The sequence below is a fragment of the Melospiza georgiana genome, chromosome Z (genome assembly GCF_028018845.1).
Source record: "Melospiza georgiana isolate bMelGeo1 chromosome Z, bMelGeo1.pri, whole genome shotgun sequence".
Classification (NCBI taxonomy): Eukaryota; Metazoa; Chordata; class Aves; order Passeriformes; family Passerellidae; genus Melospiza; species Melospiza georgiana.
Window position 1 is genome coordinate 41531734 of NC_080465.1, and position 23522 is coordinate 41555255.

Below are 23522 nucleotides of genomic sequence, written 5' to 3' on the forward strand. Positions count from 1 at the left end.
GCCCATTAAGGTGGACTTAGTGCTCATTTCTGTGAAGACGATATTCATCACTTCTCATTACAAATGTCCACAAGATAAGAATTTGCAGAGCAGCAAATTTGGTTACATCACTGCTTTGCAGTCATGAGGTTCTGCCAGCAGAGCAGTCTCTTGAACCTCCCTCCCTGGACAGTTAAAAGCAGTCTCAGACAGTTCATACAGCTGCTAACTCATTATTTGCCATCACCAGTAGGTCCCAGACGAACACACAGGCGTACATACAAAAATGTTTAACAGGAGGACAGAAAACACTGTCCTAGAGAGTAAAGATCACACCAACCCCATCCTCCTCTGAAGAAGTGCACTTTGCTCTTGACTGCTCAGGGCTTGATAACTGGCAAGCTCCAATGTGAAGGTTGCTGAGCCCGATGTTAGAGAACGCAAAACTGTTGAGTAGCCCTGGACAAAATGGAGAATACACATCACTTAGGTTAGGATAAGGGGAAGATAAGTTAGCACAGGAAGCTGCTTAGACCACAGAGAGAGAAAAAAAAGTGTCAGATAATAAAATACTGCAGTGTACTAGTAAGTTAACTTTCTAATATTACTGTATTAGAATTGCAACATGTGCATGAGTCAATAATAATATTTTTTAAAAACTGTTCTCCATAATACTGTTTTTGTAGTATTTATTAGTTCTCTAGCTTAAAGCTGGTTTAGCAATCTGAATTTGGCATTAAAAAAAGCTACTCAATTTGAGGACACTTCCTTCTGACCTTCAATAATTAAAATACAATTTAAAAAATCCATTCTAAATTTACTTATCCATAACTAAGGAAAAGTAAACTGAAGCCAAATATCTTAAAGCTTATAAAAAAGATCAGTTTTATCATTGCTAAGGTAACCACATACCATCATTTCTGCTAGTGGAACAGCAGCGACCACAACTCTGTTGTCTTGACGAGACTGGATTTCCTGAATATTACCTCTCCGCTGTGCAAGATCAGCAAGTGCTGCACTGAGATGATCTTCACTTACTGTGATTTCTAGGTTCATCAGGGGCTCCAGTATTTGTATACCAGCTTTTTTCAAAGCCTACATGGAAAGGAAGGAAGTTATGCTGATGTACTCCTATGGGCTTTTTAAAATAAAATTGACATAAGTACTTGTATCACTGAAGCTGACTCAAACTCTCTACTTGCAAAAGCTGTAAATTCCCCAGCAAGGGCATTAGGAGAGCATGCAAAGAGGAACAGTGACCAGACATTGATACACATGTATTCTCCCAGCAGTAGATCATGCTACTGTGTTCAGAGAAGCTTACAGTTTCACTGTACCTTTTGCAAGCAACGGGAGACACAGGCCGATACCATTGTGTGCGAGGTGTCTGGGTGCACTGTCAGTGATTGCACTGTCACATCTATATCTTGAACTGGGAATCCAAGCAGAGGTCCTGGGTAGGGCCATGAAGAAGAGATAAATGGGAAAAAAAACCCACCAAGCCCATTTGTTTTCAGAATATTAAGACGTGTGCAAAAATTTTTCAGAATTAACTGGAAGTTTCTCACTTTCCTCTTTGCTCTTTCCTTTCCTGTCCTCTCCCCAGGGGTGTGGCTACTGGTCATGTTCCTCATTTAGAGGTTTTGTCATTACTAACTTTACCAAAAGAGACAAAGCAATGCAGCCTCATACTTTTCTTAACTCTCTTTACCAAAAGCACAGATAATTTTCAGAACCTCCTGATATATACTCATCCAGACAACCAGTACCAAAAAGTTATTTTTAAATGCAGTTTGTTTTCTAAAACAAGTCTCTTTAACAAGACATCATTTGAGAAAGCAAGAAAAACTTTTCTTTAACCAGAAGACAGAGTATTTTCTGTATTTTCCCCAATGCCTGATACTAACACACAACCAAAACTCCAGGGGTAATTCAGTTTCATAAACTAGTGTCCTAAGGCAGATTACCTCCAACCCAGGACTCTCAACTAGACCAAACTGTCTTAGACTACATATGAGGCCTGAACCACATCTGAGAAAAGAAACATTACTTTTTTTTAACAGAGAACATGGCCAGGTATTTTTTAAAGCACTTAATGGCATCAATTTCAGGCTGGAGACAGCAGAGTTCTGAAGTTTCTTCAAGAAGCATAAAGAAAGCACATGGTTAAGACATTCTACAGCCAAAGATGGGAGATGCTTTCGAATTCCACAGAACAAATATGAAAAATCACTTCATGCTGGTACTTAAAATCTCCTTTGTTAATCCACAACCTACTGATAATACTGTAAGGCAGTTTTTTGTCCACAAGTTACATAAGACTTCCTATTTTTAATTAAAAGTCAGAGACACTTTTAATTTATTCAAGGGCACTTTAATCCTTTAGAAAACACAGACTTTCCAATTACGTGAAGTTTTTACTGAAAACTCATGGATTTAGCATATTTGAAATTTTAAAAAATGCGTTAGTATTGTAACCGTAATAGAAGTGTAATACATGCTGGCCTATGAAACCATTTCAGTTATATCACTATGGTTTACATGATGTCATGAAGTAAATGTCTTATCTCTTATACCACATTAAAAAATAAACCAAAAGAACTCCAAGCTCACTGTTAAGTGACTGAGAAGACAACAACCTTAAAAGCAAACCAAAGGCATGCTGATTTCCATTCCAGGCAAAGAGAAAAAGATGTTTGGCAAATTTTGTAGCTTTTGTAATTTTCCTTTGTACCTTACCTATACATTAGTTGTACATATATGCACTATCTTTTTTTCAAGCTACCAAGCAGTTTTTCCTTCCAGAAAATGGATTCTTACAAAAATATTAGACCAGTATAGCCATCATAACATTTCCTTTACCTTGAATGCATGAATTTGTGATTCCGTTTTCTATAGCTCCTTGGAGTTCTTTTGGCAGTACTTCACTGACATTCTCAGCATAGCTGATGATGGGTTTTGTTGCTGCCCCTTCTCCTGACGTGGGCCTCACCTCTATCTCTGCAGTTACACAGTGTCGTTTATCACCTACAGTTTTGTCCAATATATCTGCAGGGGGAGGAAAAAAATAATACATAAAGTTCATCTGAAAGCTACTCATATATCATTTAAAGTAAATCAAGCTACACAACCAGAAACAAGATGTGCCTTGCATTCACTCATTTTACCTGTAGCTTGGGCAGCATTTAAGATGGTTTCTCGGTATGCTATTTGAAGAGGTCCCAAGTAAGTCTCAATTCCATATTCACGTTTGATTCGGTCATGAATAATTTCTATGTGCAGCTCTCCCATGCCACAGAGGATAGTCTGGTGAGACGATAATTAAGAGAGAAGTGGAAAAACATGCAAAACTCAGGTTTTAATACAAATTCTTTAAGCAATGACCTGTATGCTTCAAACTGTCTCTTAAAAATGCTTCTAATTCAAATGGCCATAATACTTCAAATTCTAAGGACCCTAGACATTGCTCTAAGTCATATAACATAAACACCATTTAAGTGAGAGTGTTGTTACCAGTACTGTGCTCATCATAAAAAAGATAATCTTACCTAATCTTAAAGACTATGTAATTCAAACCTTTTTAAATACAGAATTGTCAAAAACATGCAGAACATGGGCTGACTTCCTCTGTTGTGTAAAGCACAAGTGCCAAAGACTATTTTAGTTTCATACACATATCATAGGAACATTCAGAGAGTCCTTTTTAATCAAGAACACCTCAATATGCAAATGAACTAACTAAAGCGTGGTCTTAATGTTCTAAAATAATGTTATAAGATGAGCAATAGAAGATTCATCTTACTTGTCCTGTGTCAGGATCTGGCTTCACTTTTAAACTTGGATCTTCACGCTGAAGGCAGCTCAATGCATTATCCAAGTCTGTACAGAAATATCAAACATTTTATTTGAAAGATTAGAGTAAGTGTCTAAACATCACTTTCCTCAAAACAAACAAAAGAATCCTAGAGGAGCATAGATTTTGACAAAAAATTCAGGTCAATTTACAAGTAGCCAGCAACTTCTGATTTTATCCCACAAATTAACTGTGCTACAAAGTGCTTGAATTTAATTATTATACATGCTATTTTCAGAGTGGTATTTTGTGTTTCTATGAAGACAGACTGGAACCTACAAATTATTAATGAAGCCAGTAAATAACTGATAAATGTCAACTGTTACATGATATACCTAAGAACTTCAAGATAACATGAAATAGTCCAAATGAAAATGTAAATCATTTTTATACATGGTTTTGGGGTTTTTTTCTGATTCCCCATTATCTTAACTGCTGAGGAAAGCAGCAGAATGATGAATCAAGAGCCAAGACTGCATCCATCATACCTTACAGTCTTTGGGGGGAAAAGCCACAAAAGTAAACAAACAAAAGCAAACTAAAACATCCAAACACCACAAAATCAGTAACACCTTATAACCCAGTGGCTCAGCCTGCAGACATGTTGCTCCAAATCTGTTTTCTACCTCACTCCATTCTGTCACAGTACACTGGTACTTCCCCTCCTCCTCTTCACCCCCAAACAAGCTCAGCTTTGTTAGAACAAAGATACAGAATTTAAAGGGCATTTCCAAAAAGAGTCATATCACCAAGCCATCTACTGTTGAGAAAGACAGTATGATTACAGGACTGTAAGGATGCAAAGATGAACCCTAACTAGAAACAGAGAATTCTTGGTATATAAAGAATTTATAGAGTAAAACTGAGAGTGCCAGCTGAAAAAAAAAAAAACATTTCAAGGCTATTTGTACTTGGGACACTATGTACAGCCCACCACTGTAACTGCAGCAAAAGTCAGAATAAGTATCCCTTCTATTTCTAAATGAAGAACTACTACTCTTCTAGACACAAAAACTAGAAAAGTAGTAGTACCACTACTGCTTGATTCAGTTATAACACAGGATATGGACAATCATGATCTGAAGTATACCCTCAGTACAAAAACATCAGAAAGAACCATACTAGATCACTGGCTTGTTAAGTCTGTTAAGTCATCCAGTTAGGTGGCTGCATTGTACCTTGTTGTCTGGCCACTGAAGGCGGTTCAATGGTACAGAAGAAGACAGGCTCAGGGACCTCAACACCTGCCAGCAGAAGACTGTCTACACCACTACCAGACTTCTTCTTTTCCCCAGCATCCCTTCCAGCTCGGCGTGCTGCAGCAACAGCTGAAGCCTTTGATGACACTATGGTATCTCCAGTGGCACTCTAGAGATCAACAAAGGAAGTGATGTGAAAAAAAAAACAACACCAAACTCAAAATGCTAAAGCTGGTCACATTTTAGAAAATCTGTGTAAATGAGATTCATGCAGCCTATTCAGATAGGAAGAAATTATTAAACTAATAGAAGCAAGCACAAAACACATTTCTTTGAACTTGAAACTGTTCCTTTTGGGTAACTGATTCAGACCATGGTTCCCCTTCCCCACAGGAGGTCTCTTGTGATATTACACTGTATTTTAAGAGTTACAGTATTAATACGAGCCCAACCCTAACAAAATACACCTTCAGCTTTCAGTCCTTTCCAATCAGCACTGCAGTTTCCAGGTCCATTACTGGTATTTGTAGACTGTGGTATTTAAATTTAGGAGGAAGTACATCTAAATGTACTTCAATTAAAGCAAGTTTACATACGTCACCATAATCAAGAACATCAGAGATATGATATCATAGAAGTAGAAAGCACACTAGTGAAACAAGCTCCTTTACAGTATCCGTATTCTTCATTACCTGTTTTAACCCAACAGTCACAGCAATGTTGCCAGGCATTAGTGATGGTATTTCAATCTGCTGATCAGCAAAAGGCAGGAGCAGCCGGCTCATTCTCTCTCTGAAAATTAAATTCTCTGTTACTCAGGACTTTAACAGGCATTCCAATACTACATAGAACCACACCTCTATCTTACTCACGTGCAACTTCTGTTAATATTATATACAGCTGACTGAGGTTTCAATGAACCTGAGTAAACACGAACAAAAACTAGTGGTCCACGACATTTATCATGAAGAACTTTGAATGCCAGGGCACACAGATCATCCTTGTACCACTGTCTGCAAATTAAAAAGCACAACAAAAAGCATACTTGTAGGATTAATCTGCTCACATGCATGTTTATCTAAACTTTCACTCATTTAAGAGGTGATATGCTTCTTACTGCAATGTTAGTGGAGGCAGATTTTCAAAAACTGTAATTTGTACCAAAAAATAATAATCTAAGTAGTTCCACCTCCAATAGGACATGTTATGTAAGATGTTATGTGATTCAGACAATACTAAACAGGATTCCTAGATCATGTTTTTGTGAAATGACAATGTCCTCAGATTAAAAAAGACGAAAGAACTCCAAAGTGCAAGTTTGACATTTGGAGATAAATGCATCCAATTCCAGCAGAACTGAACAAAGCAGGTTCAGTACTCAAGTGTATTTTTCTGTCCACACATCTCTACTATTACTTAATACCTAAAGACAGTAAATATTTTTTTAAAATATGAATGCTTTGTTAATATATTTCATTTTCTGCTTTTGTGTTTTCCTACTTATCTTTCCTTCTTTTTTTCTGAATCTCCTTTTCTACCTGTACTTACAGAAACTCGTATGAACGCTCATTAGGTGCAGGCAGGTACAGAGTAATAGCATCCAGTAAAGGCTGCACCCCTTTGTTCTTCAGCGCACTGCCACAGAGCACAGGGACAGCCTTCTGAGCTAGCGTGATTCTGCGGATAGCAGACTGCAGCTGCAAAAAAACAATTATCTTCTGTTAATACACGATCTACAATTTAGTCGCACTCCAGCTATTAGATACTGCTAACCAATCTCCAAAAAGCTAAAAAGTATGTTTGTAAATGCATCACTCATCCAAAACCCTTTCACTGCTTTTAGCAAGCTCCAAACCATAAACCCAAACATGTAGATGCTAAAACAGAAGACACTGGTTTTAAGATTTCTAAACATTTCACACAAATCTGCTGCTGTTCTTGTTCTAACAATCCTTTGAATTCAGTATGTTGTAACTCACTGCTTTCAACATGCAGTGTCTAAAGATCCAACCATTCCAAAGTAGCTGAGATGCTATTTTTGTTAGTGAGAATCAGCAGCTCAGTCACAAGCTGCACTGAGTCTACCTGCAAGTTCCATTCACCTTTCCCTAAATTCTTTTGTAGCAGTCTAACTTTCAAAAAAAAGAAAACCCCACCTTCCTAAATAAATGTACCCAACTTTTAAAATAAAACCTAGCATGCCTAAGAATCATAGCATATCTTTATAAAATTCCTACTAACTCTGAATATATTGTTCTACATCCACACTACTGTTAATTTACTGCTTAAATGGTGTGATCTCATTTTATTGAAAAATCTGCAAAATCATAATCTGCATGTGTCAATGGAAGAATAACCCAAACCCTTCCAATAAGAACTAGTAACCACTTGCAATATAAAAAAATACCTTGTCAGCTGGAATTAAGTCAAAATTTTCACTATTTTCTCCTAGAACCAGTTCAGCAAATTCATCATCCAGGTCTGCAACCTTCAACAGAATAGTTCTTTATTATTTGGCATACAGCAGTTTCACAGAAAAGTTACATATCTAACTTACTTAAAATATATAGCCAAACAGAGCAGAAACAAAGCCTTTAAAGACATCAGCAATTATAAATTCAGATAATATAAAATTATGGAAATGAAGGCTTCAAGAAAGGATGGAGGGAAAAAACCCGGGGAAGCCTGAAGTAAGCAGCAAGCAACCTTTACAAGCCAACAAACACTGAGCTAGAAGAAACAGACAAGCATCATGGCATTTTGGCCTTCTTCATGTCAAGGGTGTGTAGGTCCAAGAGCATGTATCTGTTTTCAAATTGTACCAGTTAGCTTGACATGTAACTTAACTCCTTAAACATCTAACATACTGCACTGTCACAGGTTCAGGACACCCAAGCACAGGAAAGCACTTTGCCCTCTCTATTGGCTACACACCGATTGGCCAAATTCTGAAATAAACCCTTGATAAGCAATTAGAAGTCTTATCAAGTTAACAGTTAAAACATGAAAGATAAAGGAAATAGTTCGTTTAATTAAGTGAAAGTAATGTGTGCAAAATGGCCAGTATTCAAAATGCTACAATTTACAGCGTTTTGATAAGGAATATAAACAGCATAGAAAGCATTTCAAAAAATGTTTTGCAAATACAAGGTTATCTCAATTATCACACTACTGGTACAGCCCTTCCTCCTTCAGGAAGGGCCCAGAAAACAAAGGGGAAAAAACCAATACTAGTCTTACAAACCTTTGTACCTGACAACACATTTCTCAAGAAAAAAGTCTGGGTATTAACACTGCCATTTCAAAACATACTAAGTTTGAAAACCAGATTGTGTATATGTTCTATGAAGCCAGAGCAATATAAAATAGATATCTCCAATTTCAAAGGAAACAGAGCTACCATAATCTGTTTATGCACTTGCACAATATTCAAAGTTGTGTGGATGGCAGCCCTTCCAACAAAAGGATCGATTTATTTAAGGATCTATTGAGCTGCTTCTAATACAGCATTTAGTGTCATTTTGACCAGGCTGCAACATCCCATCCAGCTTTTAGCTGTCATTTCAAAAGAGTACGGATACCCTGCAGGTTTCAAGTCACATTTTTCATGTTTCATGTAAATGTACCAAATATATTTTGGCATCTAAGACAGTACAAACACCATCTGCTTTTAGCTTCCCCAGCACAAAAGAGACAGACAAATTGTAGGAATTCCATTGGAAAACCACTAATGGGGCTGGAGGCCCAGAGAGATAGGTTTGTCTGGCTTGGAGAAGCTAAATCGGGATGAAAATACTGTATCTTACTATTTAAACTAGTGGTAGTGGCCCTGCTTCAGGGAAAACAGAATCAGATTCTCCTCAGAGGTACACAAGGAAAGCACCAGCCTGGCAGTTCCAGCTTGAACCACAGTAAAATCCCACTGGACATAAAGAAATTATGGTCAAGCACTGGGAAAGGCTACCTACAGAGAATCATCATCCCTTGACTTGAAAACTCAACTGAACAAGCCTGAACAAGTCAACCTAATGCTTTAAGCAGATCACTTAACCAGACACCTCCAGAGGTCTCTTTCAGCCTACTTTTCCTACTGCTCTGAGTAATGGGTTTAAATATATTATGTATTTACTTTAGAACTTTACTTGTTCTATTAAGGTATTTCTTGCATCCTGGACCTCTTGGAACAGGTTTGGATCATCAGTCTCCAGCAGCAGTTTTCGCTCAAAATTTTTTCCATCATCCACATCAGAAGTAGGTTTCCAAATTATTCGCTCCTTAGTCACAACATCAACCAGTCCTCTGAAGGTCTTGGCTTCCCCAATAGGCAACTGCAAATCAAACTGAGACTTCAGACTGATGGAAAAAAATTAAGAAAGTAGTTCCATTCAAAAGAAACAAAACGAGCATTTAATTCCTAAGCTTACCTGTAACAGTAAAGGTTTTGTCTTCAACTTTTGTTTGATGCTCTCAACAGCGTATGTAAAACTATAGAAAAGATACTAAGTTAAACAAAACTTCATGATATTAGTATGATAGGCTCACCATTCCCTACTTACTCAAAAATTACTCCTAGAATTATACAAAAATATGCATTTCCATAACCAAAGAAGTATATAGTATTAACATATTTGGGTTGCTCTATGCTTATGGAAAATGCTAGACATTCCCTTATAAGCTTCTTAACAATGATTAAAATAACTGCCTGAATACCTTGCCCTGTTTTTGTCCATCTTGTTTAAAAAGCAAATTCGTGGTATCTGGTGTTTGTCCGCTTGTCTCCAGACTGTCAGAGTTTGTGCCTAAAGCAAAACACAAAATGGAAACATTAGGGTCAACAGCTGCACTACATGCTCCCCAACACCACTGAAGGTCTGAGCTGAGAGTCGAGAAGGGAACTGTGTTGTGCATTGTGAGAATCCCACTTCTAGCATCACAGATGAACTCCAAAGGCAGCTTTGTCTTAGCTTGTCTCTCAGCTGTTGTCATTTTCTTTTCTTTTCTGCACTAAGGGCATGCAGGCATAGTGGCAAGGGAATGTGAAGAGAAACTAAGCATTATGGGGGGCATATATGGGGAAAACTCTGTAATGTAGTGACTTTATGCTTTATTGCCAAATTACTTAGGCACACACAGAGGCAAGCATTTCTGTGGCAACACATACAACACTAAAAACTACTGTGGTTTTAACAGTAATTTGTGCACGGCTGAGCCATTCATCATATGTATTTTTATTTGAAAATTAAAGCAGGTATATAGAAAAATCAGTTCTGATTCATTAATAGTCCCTTACCACTACAAGGAATAATGTAAGAACTTGCTACAGTGTTTTAGAAAAATACAAGAAGATCTAATTGCTTTGTTTTTGAGGGTGGAGGCTATTACTCAGTTCAGGTTCATATTTAGTGGCACCTACATGTTTTCCAGTAAGAAGTTAAATAATGTGACTTACAGTGATTAGGAGTTCCCTCATCCAGGAAAAACCTATGTCCCATGCAAGAGGGACTTCACATGTAACTTTTCTACAGGATTGAACTACTGAAACATCTCAAGCTGTAGAAAGTCCAATTCTAGCTTGCCTCCACCTTTTCTGAGCTCTGTTAAAAAGGACACTGGGGAAGCAGAAAATGTGCCTGAAAATTATCTATTTTCTACATGAAATGTGAAAATGAGAAATTGGCCTAAATTAATTTCATTCCATTTGTGGAGCTAGTCAGAAGCATTCACCTCAATCAACAGTTGTAAAAGACAGCAACAAAATAACAAAACCATTCCAAACTTATAATGATAATCACACCTGCTGTTCATTACCATGGAAATTCGTGTGCACTACATGATTTAAAATTGAATCTCAGCTTCCTGAAGCTGAATTTTTATAAAAGCATTGAGAGAATACAGAGAAAAATGTCTGTACATTATTTCCACCTGATTAAAGTCATTAAACACTGCAGGAGAGTTTAACTACGAGTCACTGGAGATAAAATCAGAGAAAACTGGGCAGGCACATTCACCCTCTAAGAGAATTTGTAACTGTGGAAACTACACAGTGAGATGCAGCTGCTATTCCCCAGATAGGATGTGGTCAGCATGCCTGACTTCCCACACAATACATGCTGAGCAGAGTGAAGACACTGTGTCCAGGTTCTGTTTAAATCCTTGCAAGAGAGGGAACTCAGTGGTACCTTGTAGCTGGCAAGCCACATAGGAGCTGCCAACCAAGGGAGAAAAAGGTGATCTTAGATGTAACACTAATATTACCCAGCTAGAAGGTACGACCACTCCCACTGAACATGATGCATGACTACAGTCACTGAAGCTCCACCTAGACACAAAAATAGTACTAAAGTAAATTAAAAATGGGGAGAAGTTGGCTCCTGGGAACTTCTGGGATCAGACAACAGGCTGAGCTTGTCTTCATTCCAATAGCGACATCTATTGGGTAAAAACTGCACTCTATCCATGCTGAATGACTAACTCAAGCTAGTTTTGGTTAGGGATTAGAGCTGGTTAGCATATTGCTTTCAAGACACTTTTGCAGCCAAATGCTATCACCAGAAGTCTTCAAACCTTAACCTGTAACACGTTTCAATTACATTAATGAGGAGTGCTATTCCATAAACTGTATAAACTGTTAAGTGTTAGTCCTTTAAGGGTGCTAACAGTTGCTGGTAGCAGGTAACATACTGCACTGTGAAGGCCCAGGGTCTCTCTTAACCTGTTGGCATGTCTCCCTGGATCTTTCCTGAGGCACCAACAGACCAATTGATGACCCCTTAGGAGCATGTCTTTCTGTCTGCATACGACCCTGAACAAGGTAGTTGAACCCTGCTCTGATCCAGTGGATTGTTCAGTGAAGGGTCCCTGGGTCTCCATAACAGAACACTGAGAGACTGAATTGGGCACAAGGATTTAACCTTTCCTGGGGAACTGAAAGACTAATCAAACACAAAGAGTTTGAGAAAATCTCTCCCCTTTACCATGACAGACTACACACACACACACACACAAATTATAACAGTTGATTTTACCTCAACACCAGCTGAAGCATCAAATACTGCTACTGCTCCATCTAGGACTCTCAAACAACGCTCAACTTCCACTGTAAAGTCCACATGGCCTAAAAAACAATCTTCCTTTTATACCATCATAATTCAAACAGGCACCATCAATAGGTCATTACACATTTAAACATTTTCTTTTTCTTTCAAATAAAGTCAAAACAACTTTTTCTTTACTTGCAGAGAAATACACCTATCAGTCGTTGAAATAAACAAGATTATTATAATGCATACCTAGAACTGAGAATGATTTAATGTGGAAACATCTGAGCTCACTTTATATAAGCTAGGAATCAGCAAGTAATAATTATCCAAAGCTGAACAGAGCTTAGTATAGGTGTTTTTATGGATGCAATTAAACCAATTAAATTTTGCACCACATTTAAGACAAAGACACTCTGTGACACTCCACCTCACCCTCTCTCCCTTAATACATGAGTGCAACTAAAGAACAGTACCTGGGGTGTCAATCAGATTGATTCTGTAGTCCTTCCAGTCAAATGTAACAGCAGCAGACTGAATGGTAATACCACGTTCTCGCTCTTGTGCCATAAAATCTGTCACTGTGTCTCCATCATCAACATCTGCAAACAGAAACCACGACTGGGTAGGTAATCAACTCAAAATTTGAAATTGTCTTTGAATACAGATGTCAAGAGAGAGTTGGAAATAGTCTCTTTTACATGTGTGTATATATATATATATATATACACACACACACGTGTGTGTCTGTCTGTGTGTGTGTGTGTGTGTGTGTAAGCTATGAAAATTAGCCTTTTTGAAAACATGAGAATGCCGGGTAATTTACCCAAGCTCCCTTTCTTGTTCTTAATCCCAGTAGCACCATGAGCACCTTAAAAACTAAACAAAGTCCAAAATCATGAACAAACTACAACTTGAAAAAACCTGGCTGCACTCACTGTATGGAATGTGACTGACATTTTGAAATTTGGTAATCAAAAGGTAATTAAATCAAAAGTAAAGTACAAACAAACAAACCACCAAGTAAGAGGCTGGGCTTTGCTTACTTTTTAATAACAAGAGAAGCAGCTCACATTTTTAAATTAGCACGATCCTGAGTATCAGTCATATACAGTTGAGAACAGGGTATAAAACTTAAAATGTCAAAACGAAACCCAAACAGAGGCTGCTGTGAGCATTTCAATCTTGAAGAATTCTATTGAACTTGCTGTAGCAAAGAAGTCTTTCTGTGTCATGGCTTTCAAAAGAAATGGATACTTTTTCTTACTCTGCCCTCTTCACAGGTCAAAAGAGAACTCAACAAACTGCTTTACCAGAATAGCCAATTAGCAACCAGCAAAATAAGGAAATTCTATAATTAAATGTTAAATAAAACATAACATGCTGAAAGTAAAAGAAAAATATCAACCTATGATATCTAAAATCAAAATTGCCTTAGTGCAAAAAGGAACATGCATTAAAATTCAATTAAACTGCTGCACAACTTTGGAACAACTGTCTCCTACATGAGATATTCCATCAGCAACTGTACTGCATGTAATGGTACACTATAAATTTCTTAAACCTACTGAAATACAAAAAGCATTTCTAACCTCCAAGTGTTCTTATATATCCAGAATAATACAGCATTCTCTCTGTTGTTGTAGTTTTGCCTGCATCAATGTGGGCCATAATGCCAATGTTTCGGATTCTGCATTAAGTGAAAACACTGTGGTTAGTGCAGTAATTTTTTAAGCCTGTGATAATTCTTATTTGTATAATTAATATTCCCCAAGAACAGCACACCAGATTAATAGCATTGCTTCTCTGCTGCATATCTGATATAGTGTACACTCCAACACTGAAAAATGTCAGTATTGATATGGTGGATTTTCTTCAAATCAATAGTACTGAACAGTGTTGCAACAGGTTTCCAAGCTCCACTTCATGGAAAACCCCCTCTAGGGATCATGCTCACCCATCTGCCCTCCCGACAAACAGAACCAGCCCCTCCTCTCTCTTATCCATCCTAATCCCTGACACCTGGTGCTCTAAACAACCTATTGCATAGATACGCTTTACACCCCAAATACAGCACACCCAAGTTCCCATAAAGCTGTCCTTGATCCCGTTCAGCCTACTCTTCCTTCCTGAAGTACTTCACCAGTAGCTTCCAAAACTGCTTTGCTTGTTTTGCACAGCACAGCTTGTGATCAGCCCCATGTTCACCACTAATGCTGCCTTGACCTCACCCTCAGGTACACTTCCAAGGGAACTTCATCCCTAAGGCACTTCTTGGGCAGCTTAGCCCCTAATTGCCTTGCCCTCATCAAACTGCCATGAAAACAAAGCGCACAGCCCTGCCCACCCGCAGCCCTCTAGCTACCAAGACATCCTTCCCCCTTCTCCACCTCCCAGCAACACCATGGACTGGGAGCTTCCCTAACAGCCTGGTTTTGGTTAGGATGGTGCAAGCAAGGGACAACACAGGACCTTTGTGCCACGAGCAAGCCCTCTCTATTAGAATGCCACAAGGGTAAAGGTAAGCAAGTACTAACTTTATATTAAACATGCACATCAGACAGGCATGGCAACAACCTACAATGCTTTATCACATCAACTGTTCAGACTGAAGTTACATCCCAACAATAAACTAGCTTGATGTACCTGGATATATGAGGATTAATGACAGAATGCAGAGACTTAACATCTCCTGGAAAAAAACAAACAAACAAACAAACAAACAAACAAACAAACAAAAAAAAAAAAAAAAAAAAAAAAAAACTTTTCAGACAGAATCCAATGTAGAAATATATTTAAGAAAACTTCTAAAAACCTTATTTAAAAAAAAGATTCAGAGCCACAAGTCATGACAATCTGTAATCTCTACCACCTCAATTTTTTAAAGATATGAACCTAATTTTAAATAAACTACTCCCCATCTCAAAAAAAGAGAAATGGTTGAGAAAACAGCTGTAATTTAGCAAGAAACAGAAAAAAGGCAACAGAGGAAAGTATCATCGTCTTACTCTGCAGAAGCATACCTCAGTTCAAGACAACTGTAATGCAGACATTCATCTGAACTGGTGATTAGATAATTAATTTGAAAAGTTATTTCTTCTTTAAGCCTTAAAGCTATACAGCATAATTCTCAGGGACAAAAGGCAAGCTAAACTGTGCTGAGAAAATATGGGACTGGGAAGTTTTAAAAGCTATTTTCTTGCAAGATACGTTCTTTCTCACACAGTTTAACTATGAAATAAGTTGTCAAGGTAATTTTTTATGAAACTAACCCAAATTCAGTTCTTCAAGCTACTGAAGTTGTGTTTCAGGAAAAAAGTAGTATAGTTCATCCTTGACAGGCCACACAGAATTCAACAATATTTAAGCCAACATTCTTTTACCACTTACAGATCATCAGTCTCATCAGAAACACACCGAAGCAGCATCTTACAGGAACGCTTAACGAGAGGTCCCAGCACACTTCACAACTCACCTGACTTCTTATTACATGTACCTTTGCTTATTATTGCTTTCTAATGGCTTTATACTGTGAATATACTGAGAAAAGAGCAGCAACACAAAACTCTTCAGTCCTTGAGCTAAGTGCTCTATTTATGTTTCATGCATTAAATTCTATAAAAAATGACCAAAAGAATACAATAAAACAGAAACTGTACAGAAATAGAAAGAATTTCTTATTTTTACTCACTTTTAAATTAATCCTTACTATAAAGAAAACCACATGAACTTATACCTGGTGGAGAACTGTAGTTTCTCAGACTGCAGCTTCGCTGTGTCACACCCATGACTCTCGTTTTTGTATTTCTGAAATACATGTACTTGAAAGAAAAAAGAATTATACAGAACATTAATTGTTATGACTAGCTACTTTGCAGCCACATTTCTGGCAGCTGTAGAAAAATAATCTAAAAAAAAAAATCTACAGGAACAGATATTGTTGCTGGGTATTTATACAAGGTCAAAAAACTAACTATTTAAAATCAGATGCTTGAAGTTGATGTCCACTGAGGTTTAAACCAAGTTTAAACTGAGGTTTAAACCAAAGTTGATCCAAATAGTATTTGGGATAATCAGTAAAAATTTATGGCAGCATCAAAATATTTTTCAATTGCCAAAAATTTTTAAATACATCTAATTACTTTTGTCAATAATTTAACAATTACAAGAGTTAAGCAGTCAAAAAATTTACACAAAATTTACAAATTCAGTTCCCAATTCTGAAGTCCCATTCCAAAATGAAAGTATGGATTGTCCAGAGGCCAACCATTAAAGACAAAAAAACCCAAACAAAAACCAACACATCAATTAAAAAAGCTTACTCAGAATAACACAAGTGTTTCCCCTGCTCACAGAGGAACTATCAAAACCGGGGGGAAAGCTTACCTTATTGCACAAACTTGATGACTTCAAGGCATTCACTGAAAATTTCCCCATAATTCTCAACATTCTGCCTCCCGTCTCTAAAGCTTTTCCCTGGCAAGGTAAGTAAACATTGTATAAAATGTTTCTAACAGGAAATAGGCTAACCACGTTCCTCTGACATAACTCAATCACAAAACTTCATTCTTTTTCAGGGGAAATCAGGTTAATATTTTTCAGGTTATTGCTTTGCAAGTTAAATCAGTGTCAGATCTGTAATAATAATATTATTAAGTCTTAAAACTGCAGCATAAATGCATGCCCACAAACACTAAATATATTTCTCACGGAAAAATTAAAGCAGAATAACGAAAATTAGAGAATTTACACTCACTCTCAGATAAGTTCCAGAGCTGGCGAGCAAAGTGCAAATAGCTTTTCTAGTCTTGAAGAACGAAGGATGGCAGGGCAAAGTACCTATTTAGGTCAGAAACAATAGAAAATATTAAGTACAGCAGCGTCAAAAGCATTCCTAAATGGCTGCCGGTTATTCGAGGAGACATCACTGTCCAGCTCCCATGACTTTCTGTTTCGGAGTAGTTTCACAATGCAGAGTAAGGGCTCAGCGCACACGCTCACCTCCACTCCCTCATCTTGCGATTGGCACACGCCTCCCGATGGTGCCGGCGCAGTTTGCTGACCGGGGGAGCGGGAAGGGCGCGCTGCCTTCACGTTGTCCGTGACGACTCCGCAAGCCGAGCCCAGCCGAGTCCCGCCAGACGCCGACCCCCGGAGGCTCTCTGCAAAGCGACACCGCCTTCCGGCCGCGTTCCGAACCCCCGGGGCGTTTCGTGCGCCGGCTCCGGGTCACCTTCTGCTCCCGGACCTCTCCCTCGGCCCGGCCCGGGACTGCGCGGACCTGCCCCGGCAGCGCAGCCGCCGGAAGGCAACCTGCTTCTGCCTTCCCCCGCTACCTCACCTCCCTCCCGCGTTCCGCTCTCCCTCCACAACCTGACAGACAGGCAGCAAAAAGCGCATCTTGGACCTCTCTCGCTCTGTTTCTCCCCCTCTCCTTGGCCTCGTCAAGCCCGGCGCGAAGCCCTCGGGGGACGCGGACCGCAGCCTCTCCGCGGGCAGGAACCAAAGAGGCGCACGGAAGCGTTTCCACTCGGCGCCACTTCCCAGTAGGCCCGCCCTTTCCGCCGCGGAGGAGGCCGCGGGGCTGCCGACATGGTGGGAGCCGGCGCTGGGGGATGCGGCAGCCGCGGGCGCGGGGCGCGGGGTCGGGCGGCGGGATGCAAACGGCGGTGCAGGGGAGGGACGGGAGACTGCGGGAGGCCGGGTGGGGCCCGCAGTGAGGGTACCGCCGTCGGGCCGCCGCCTCCCCGCGGCCTCCCCGCGTGCGGTGGAGGAGCCGTCACCGGCCCGCGGGCGGCCGTGCCCGCTGACCGCGCTGCCTTTGTGCCCACAGCCGCAGAACGAGCACATCGAGCTCCACCGCAAGCGCTATGGCTACCGGCTGGACTACCACGAGAAGCGGAGGAAGAAGGAGGGCCGGGAGGCGCACGAGCGGTCCCGCAAGGCCAAGAAGATGATCGGGCTGAAGGCGAAGCTGTATCATAAGCAGCGGCATGCCGAGAAGATACAGATGAAAAAGACGTGAGTGTCCGCCCCCTTTCTGATACCGTCCAGTCATCTTGACGCTTGAAGGATGAGATGAGACGATGATATTGTTGCAAAGAGCTCGTTATTGCTTGAGTCGCATGTTATGGTCTTAAATAGCGATCGGGCTGTAGAAGGAAGGGGGCTTTGCCGCAGCAGACATTTCAGTGTCACTCTCTTTTAAATGAACGTTAACAATTTAGCTTCTAGAAGTACTTCCTGAGACAAGTGTTGATGGGCAGTAACCGTGACTAATGTAATCATGACAAAAAAAGTGAATGCAATTCTTTGGAGCTTTTATATCAGCTGCTGTGTTAGTGTAACGAGGCGGTATTTTTTAGGGGTTAATAGCAAATATACAGTACCATACGAAGTATTTAAGCAGAAGATGAGGCCTGTCTGCAAGGATAAACAGCAGTGTCGATAATAGATGATAAAAGCATTTTTCTGTAAATTTTATCTGTTATCCAGAACTTGAAATCAAAGCTGTTAATGATGCCTGAAAACTAGGCAAGAAAATAGTACTCCATTGTGTAAAGCCTGTAGAGCAGGTCTTTGTTTATTCGATGCTGGAAGTGAGGGGGATAGCAGCACCAAAAACTCACCTGTCCGTTCTTTTCACAGAGAAAAGCTTGTCTGCTTTTCTTACTTAATGCGCACATTACACTTTCGTAGCCTTCATTTTGCGACATAGTTTCTAACTGCATGATTACGTGAGCCCTTGTAGCACATGCATGGTTTCCGCAGGAGGTGGTTGCCAGCCTCCTGGTGGTTGATTTTGGTGAAGGCTCCTTGGTCTTCCTCAGCCTTGAACTTTTCACCCCAGTTCCTGCAGGTGCTCTGTAAGATTGTCTGCTCCAGTAGCCAGTGGTTAGCTTTCTGCAGTTAGCTTGTTGAGCTAAATTTACAGGTTATTAAAACATGCTTCATTCACATACCCTGCTACAAAGTAACTACTTCTTTTTGCATAGCTACAGCTTTTTGCATAGCTCAAGCATTATTTTGTTGCCTCGGCATCATTAACATTCTCATTAATTGCTAATGAACTTCATACCTATCCGCCGTGTAGTTTTTGCTGGTTTCAAAGTGTAGATAGCTGCTTTCCTCTGCTACTTTTAGAGGTCATGGGTTTATTAACCTGTTATTAGTTTGTGGGTCTTCCCCCCAGTAAACAGCCTCAAAATTAACAAAACTTGGCTCCTCTTACAAACACACATTCCTCACATGTGTAAGCATTGCCATCAAATCTCAGAAGAAGCATAGAATGGGGTTTTTTTTGTCAGCAGAGAGGAAGGCTACTCTCTCTCAAAGTGCTTGGCTGTTTGCTTCGGGTCGCACAGAAATTCCTTAAAGAGGTGTATGTCTTTCTTTGAGCAGGCACAGGCTAACTTAAAATGGTATATCTAAAAATAAGTATTTTTCCTTGTGTTTTTAATATTGGTTTTCTTTCTTTGCAGCATTAAAATGCATGAGAAGAGAAATACAAAGCAGAAGAGTGATGAAAAAACACCCAAAGGAGCTGTACCAGCATACCTCCTGGACAGAGAGGGCCAGTCCCGGGCCAAGGTCCTCTCTAACATGATCAAACAAAAAAGAAAGGAAAAAGCTGTAAGTAAATGTATCAAAGTTCAGATACCTGAAATAACAACAACCACTTTATATTGCTGATGCCAAGGTTATGTAACAGCCTTCAAGCAAAGACTGATTAAAACATGAAATCTTGAGTGACTGAACAGTTTAGGACAATGTGAGCAAATGCAGTATCTTGGTTTTTGGAACTTTAAAGTGCTATTTAAATAAGTGGCTATGAGTTGCATAACAACTATGGTCTAACCCTTTGCTTTCCAGAAATTTGATTTTATGCTTTGGTTTTTCCTCTTTCATTTAAATATGTGACAGGTAAGAATAATGACCTTTTGTTTTTTTGTTTTACCCTCCTTCCAGGGGAAGTGGGAGGTGCCTGTGCCAAAAGTTCGTGCACAAGGAGAAACAGAAGTTTTAAAGGTGATTCGTACAGGAAAGAGAAAGAAGAAGGCATGGAAGAGGATGGTTACAAAAGTTTGTTTTGTTGGAGATGGCTTTACTAGGAAGCCTCCTAAGTACGAGCGATTCATTCGACCAATGGTAATGTTTTAGAGCCTAAAGAACATTTAAGTAATAATTCTTTTGAGTTACTGCTTTGATTTTCTGTGTTAAAGAAACTTTCTTGTGTGATTATGCACTTGATCATTACCCATGTAGAACATTCCTGTTGGTTTCCTTGCCAAAATATAAACCTCTAATAGCATGGCGGGTGGGGAGATGCCTCTAGAGGCCCAGTCTATGTTGAAATTCCTGCTTTTTTTCCTATAACTCAGATGATGCTAGTAAGTTAAAGCTATTAGCTTTTGCATTAGCATAGGAAAATCTTTTTCAAAAATACTTTGCATATATTTTAAAAATGACAGTGTCTTTTTCAAACTGCACTGATTCTCCAAACTGCAGAAGCCCACTCTGTTATAGGATTTCAGAATTCTCTCCTTTTGGCTTAAATAAGCGTGAAGCACAGTTGTGACTGTGAAGGGAAGAGCTGTGCCTCCAGTCCAGCCTTTACTTACTCAGCTGCAGGAGCAGTGCCTGGGTTCTATCAGCCTGGCAGCACACAGGCAGAAGAGCTGGATTCAGTGGTTTTATATAAAGAGCCATTCCCGTTCCCTTCCAGGACTCAACAGTCACTGTGCAGGCTGCCCGTTGAATTGTACTTCACTGCTAGTTTGATGGTCTTGGAAAGATTTTTTTGACGCAGAAAAATTTATGGTACATAATGGTAAAGTACCCTCTATGAAGTGCAGGTCACTAGATAAAAACTGCTCTAGGAGATGGGTATTTCATATTTTGTCATACTTCGTCATGGAACAGAAATTGTCCAAGGCAACAAGTATTATTGTTGGGCTGCTACTAAAAATTGACATCCTGAAAACATACATGGAAAGCTTTATCTTTTTATTAACCAGATTTTAAAATAAGTCTGTCAGTCTACAATAGGCAGATGGCATTCTGTATTCAAAGTTGTTTCATTCTTCCTAGTCTTTCTAAATATATAGAGATGAGGACATAATTCCCAGTGTTTAACTAGATCAGTTGTGAGAGTTTAAAGCAAATATTAACTCATTCTAATACTCTTTATGCAACAGGGCTTACGTTTCAAGAAGGCACATGTGACACATCCTGAACTTAAAGCTACTTTTTGCCTGCCTATCCTTGGTGTAAAAAAGAATCCATCATCTCCTTTGTATACACAGCTGGGAGTAATTACTAAGGGTACTGTCATTGAGGTGAATGTGAGCGAGCTTGGCCTTGTGACACAAGGGGGCAAAGTTATCTGGGGTAAGTAAATTTAACTAGTTATACTGCTGAACTACTTTTTAAAGTTTTTGATCTTCATTGCATCATGTGTTGTCAAGATCTCATCCTCTAGTCGTAGTTGATGGATTGTTAAAAGTTAGGTTTGGGCTGTAGCAGAAGCAACTAATAGCAACTCTAAAAATACATGCTTCAAGTGTTAATCTTGCGCTTTCCATTCACACTTACAAAATCAAATTGGATAAAGTTCAGAGCAAAGACTCACCTTACTTGCTTGTATATCATATTGAGCAATACCACAAATCTGTTACCATGTGAACCATGAGCAATTGAATTACACTTGCAGTGGAAGTTCTGTGTAGGAGCCTTATTAACAGATTCTGCACCTGGGATGGGGCATCCATGGTTGTATGTATGGACTGGGGAACAGTAGGCTGGAAAGCAGTGCCATGGAAAGGAACATGGAGGCCCTGGTTGATGTCAAGTTAAACATGGTCAGCAGTGCCTTGGCAGCCAGGAGGGCCACCCGTGTCCTTGGGGGGCATCAGCCAGGCAGTGAAGGGGATTGTCCTGCTCTGCTCTGCACTGGGGCAGCGTCACCTCGAGTGCTGGGGGCTGCTCTGGGTGCCATAGTGTAAGAGAGATACAAAACTATGGGGGAGTGTCCAAAGGAGGGCCACAAACATGGTGCAGGGTCTGGAGGGGGAGCTGTTTGAGGAGGGGCTGAGGTCATTTGGTTTGTTCAGCCTGGAGCAGAGGAGACTGAGATGTCACTGTGGTCTTCAGTGTCGTCACAAGAGGAAGCTGAGGGGCAGGTCCTGATCTCTTCACTCTTATGACCAGTGACAGTGGTGTAAGGTGACAGGACTTCAGGTAATAGCACCAAGCTGAGTCAAGGGAGGTTTAAATTGGTATCAGGAAAAAGGTTCTTCACCTAGGCTGTGGCTGAGCAATGGAACAAAGCAAAGGCTCTGAGCAAAGGCTCCCCAGGGAAGTGATCACAGCACCAGCCTGACTGATTTCAAGAGGCATTTGAACAGTGTTTTCAGGCACGTGCTGTGATTCTTGGGGGTGTCCTGTGCCAGGACAGTCTAATGGCCAGAAGTTAGACTCAATGGTCCTGGTGGATCACTTTCAACTTAGCATATTCTGTGATTCTGTGATCTTCATAGGATCAGACAGACTTCATTTAACAGAGGAGTTCACTTGGACAGTAGGAAACCTAAGATTTTTTTTTTTAATCTCAGAACTGTAAATGATCCATTTATAAAAAAAGAGCCTTAATATAATGTTTTGAGAACATAAGTTTACAGCTCAGTAGAAGGTAGATTTAGATTTCAAAATGCATTTGAGTCCCTGTGCTGTAGAGACTTGTTGATTGAATTTGCAAACATAGAAAGATCTAATATGTAAGAACTACTTCCAGGTTTTGTACACATGTAATTCCCTTTTCTCTCTAGGGAAATACGCCCAAGTAACTAATAATCCAGAAAATGATGGCTGTATTAATGCAATTCTACTTGTTTAAATTGGATACCAAGTGTTGGATGTGGACACCTACAAAATAAGTGGACTTCACCCAAATTTACAAAATCTTTGGAACCTTAAGCCATTCCAGAAGAGTGACCCTACAAGCTGATGAGGAACTTCAGCCAGAAACAACATCTGTATATTTATGTTTGCTCAGTTGAACATTGTCCAAATAAAGAGATTTAATTTTTATTTCCTCATGTGGTATGTATTTGATCTAAACCTTCTTGGTGTTTTTACAATAGCAGTTTCCATGCTTAAGTATGTTGTACCTAATTCAGGTCACATTCCCATAGGGGAAATCTCCCATATGGGAAATACAGCCACTATCTCACACAATGTCCTGCTGTAACAACTAAAGGTACAGAAGAAGGTACAGATCTTCTGGGAAAGAAGACCTGGGAGGCTGCAGCTGGAATGTTACTGCAGACTGACATTAGAAACTAAGCACCAAGTTTGATACCTGCCCCTGCAGAATCATGGGCTTGGGAACATGTGAGCAGCAATGGGGGTGTGTGTTACAAATGAGTGTTTGAGATTGCTTAAAAAATCACTGGC

At 39.7% G+C, this 23522-nt stretch overlaps 2 protein-coding genes across 3 annotated transcripts; one reads left to right on the top strand and one right to left on the bottom strand.

Moving 5' to 3' along the window:
* Positions 1-4: 4 nt before the first annotated feature.
* Positions 5-17469, bottom strand: GFM2 (GTP dependent ribosome recycling factor mitochondrial 2). Of its 2 annotated transcripts, none has more exons than XM_058043588.1 (22): positions 17070-17469; positions 16825-16907; positions 16455-16544; positions 15805-15889; positions 14715-14760; positions 13661-13758; positions 12545-12670; positions 12057-12145; positions 9742-9830; positions 9456-9516; positions 9207-9359; positions 7439-7519; positions 6580-6728; positions 5904-6044; positions 5724-5823; positions 5011-5200; positions 3782-3858; positions 3147-3285; positions 2842-3027; positions 1317-1432; positions 892-1074; positions 5-438 (listed from the first exon to the last, which is right to left on the bottom strand). In XM_058043588.1, the coding sequence occupies exons 3-22, from the start codon at positions 16515-16517 to the stop codon at positions 310-312; spliced, it is 2301 nt and encodes a 766-aa protein (XP_057899571.1). In that variant the 5' UTR covers positions 16518-16544; positions 16825-16907; positions 17070-17469; the 3' UTR covers positions 5-309. The 2 variants fall into 2 exon arrangements, with proteins under 2 accessions (XP_057899571.1, XP_057899570.1); XM_058043587.1 differs by having other exon boundaries at positions 9174-9359.
* Positions 17470-17572: 103 nt separating this feature from the next.
* Positions 17573-23156, top strand: NSA2 (NSA2 ribosome biogenesis factor). The gene is made up of 6 exons (XM_058043590.1): positions 17573-17663; positions 17902-18089; positions 19550-19700; positions 20037-20216; positions 21266-21458; positions 22895-23156. Exons 1-6 carry the CDS (start codon positions 17661-17663, stop codon positions 22960-22962), a joined length of 783 nt encoding a protein of 260 aa, XP_057899573.1. The 5' UTR covers positions 17573-17660; the 3' UTR covers positions 22963-23156.
* The last annotated feature ends 366 nt before the right edge of the window (positions 23157-23522 follow it).

What these genes read in the sequence shown, in the direction of transcription:
- GFM2 (XM_058043587.1), bottom strand. Translation starts at nt 16,517, where the DNA reads ATGTTGAGAATTATGGGGAAATTTTCAGTGAATGCCTTGAAGTCATCA. An exon ending in CATCAAGTTTGTGCAATAAG is followed by an intron (nt 15,890 to 16,454) that starts GTAAGCTTTCCC and finishes TTTTCTTTCAAG; the next exon opens with TACATGTATTTCAGAAATAC. An exon ending in CAATCTGATTGACACCCCAG is followed by an intron (nt 12,146 to 12,544) that starts GTACTGTTCTTT and finishes ATTGTTTTTTAG; the next exon opens with GCCATGTGGACTTTACAGTG.
- NSA2 (XM_058043590.1), top strand. An exon ending in AAAAAAGAAAGGAAAAAGCT is followed by an intron (nt 19,701 to 20,036) that starts GTAAGTAAATGT and finishes CCCTCCTTCCAG; the next exon opens with GGGAAGTGGGAGGTGCCTGT. An exon ending in AGGGGGCAAAGTTATCTGGG is followed by an intron (nt 21,459 to 22,894) that starts GTAAGTAAATTT and finishes TTTTCTCTCTAG; the next exon opens with GGAAATACGCCCAAGTAACT.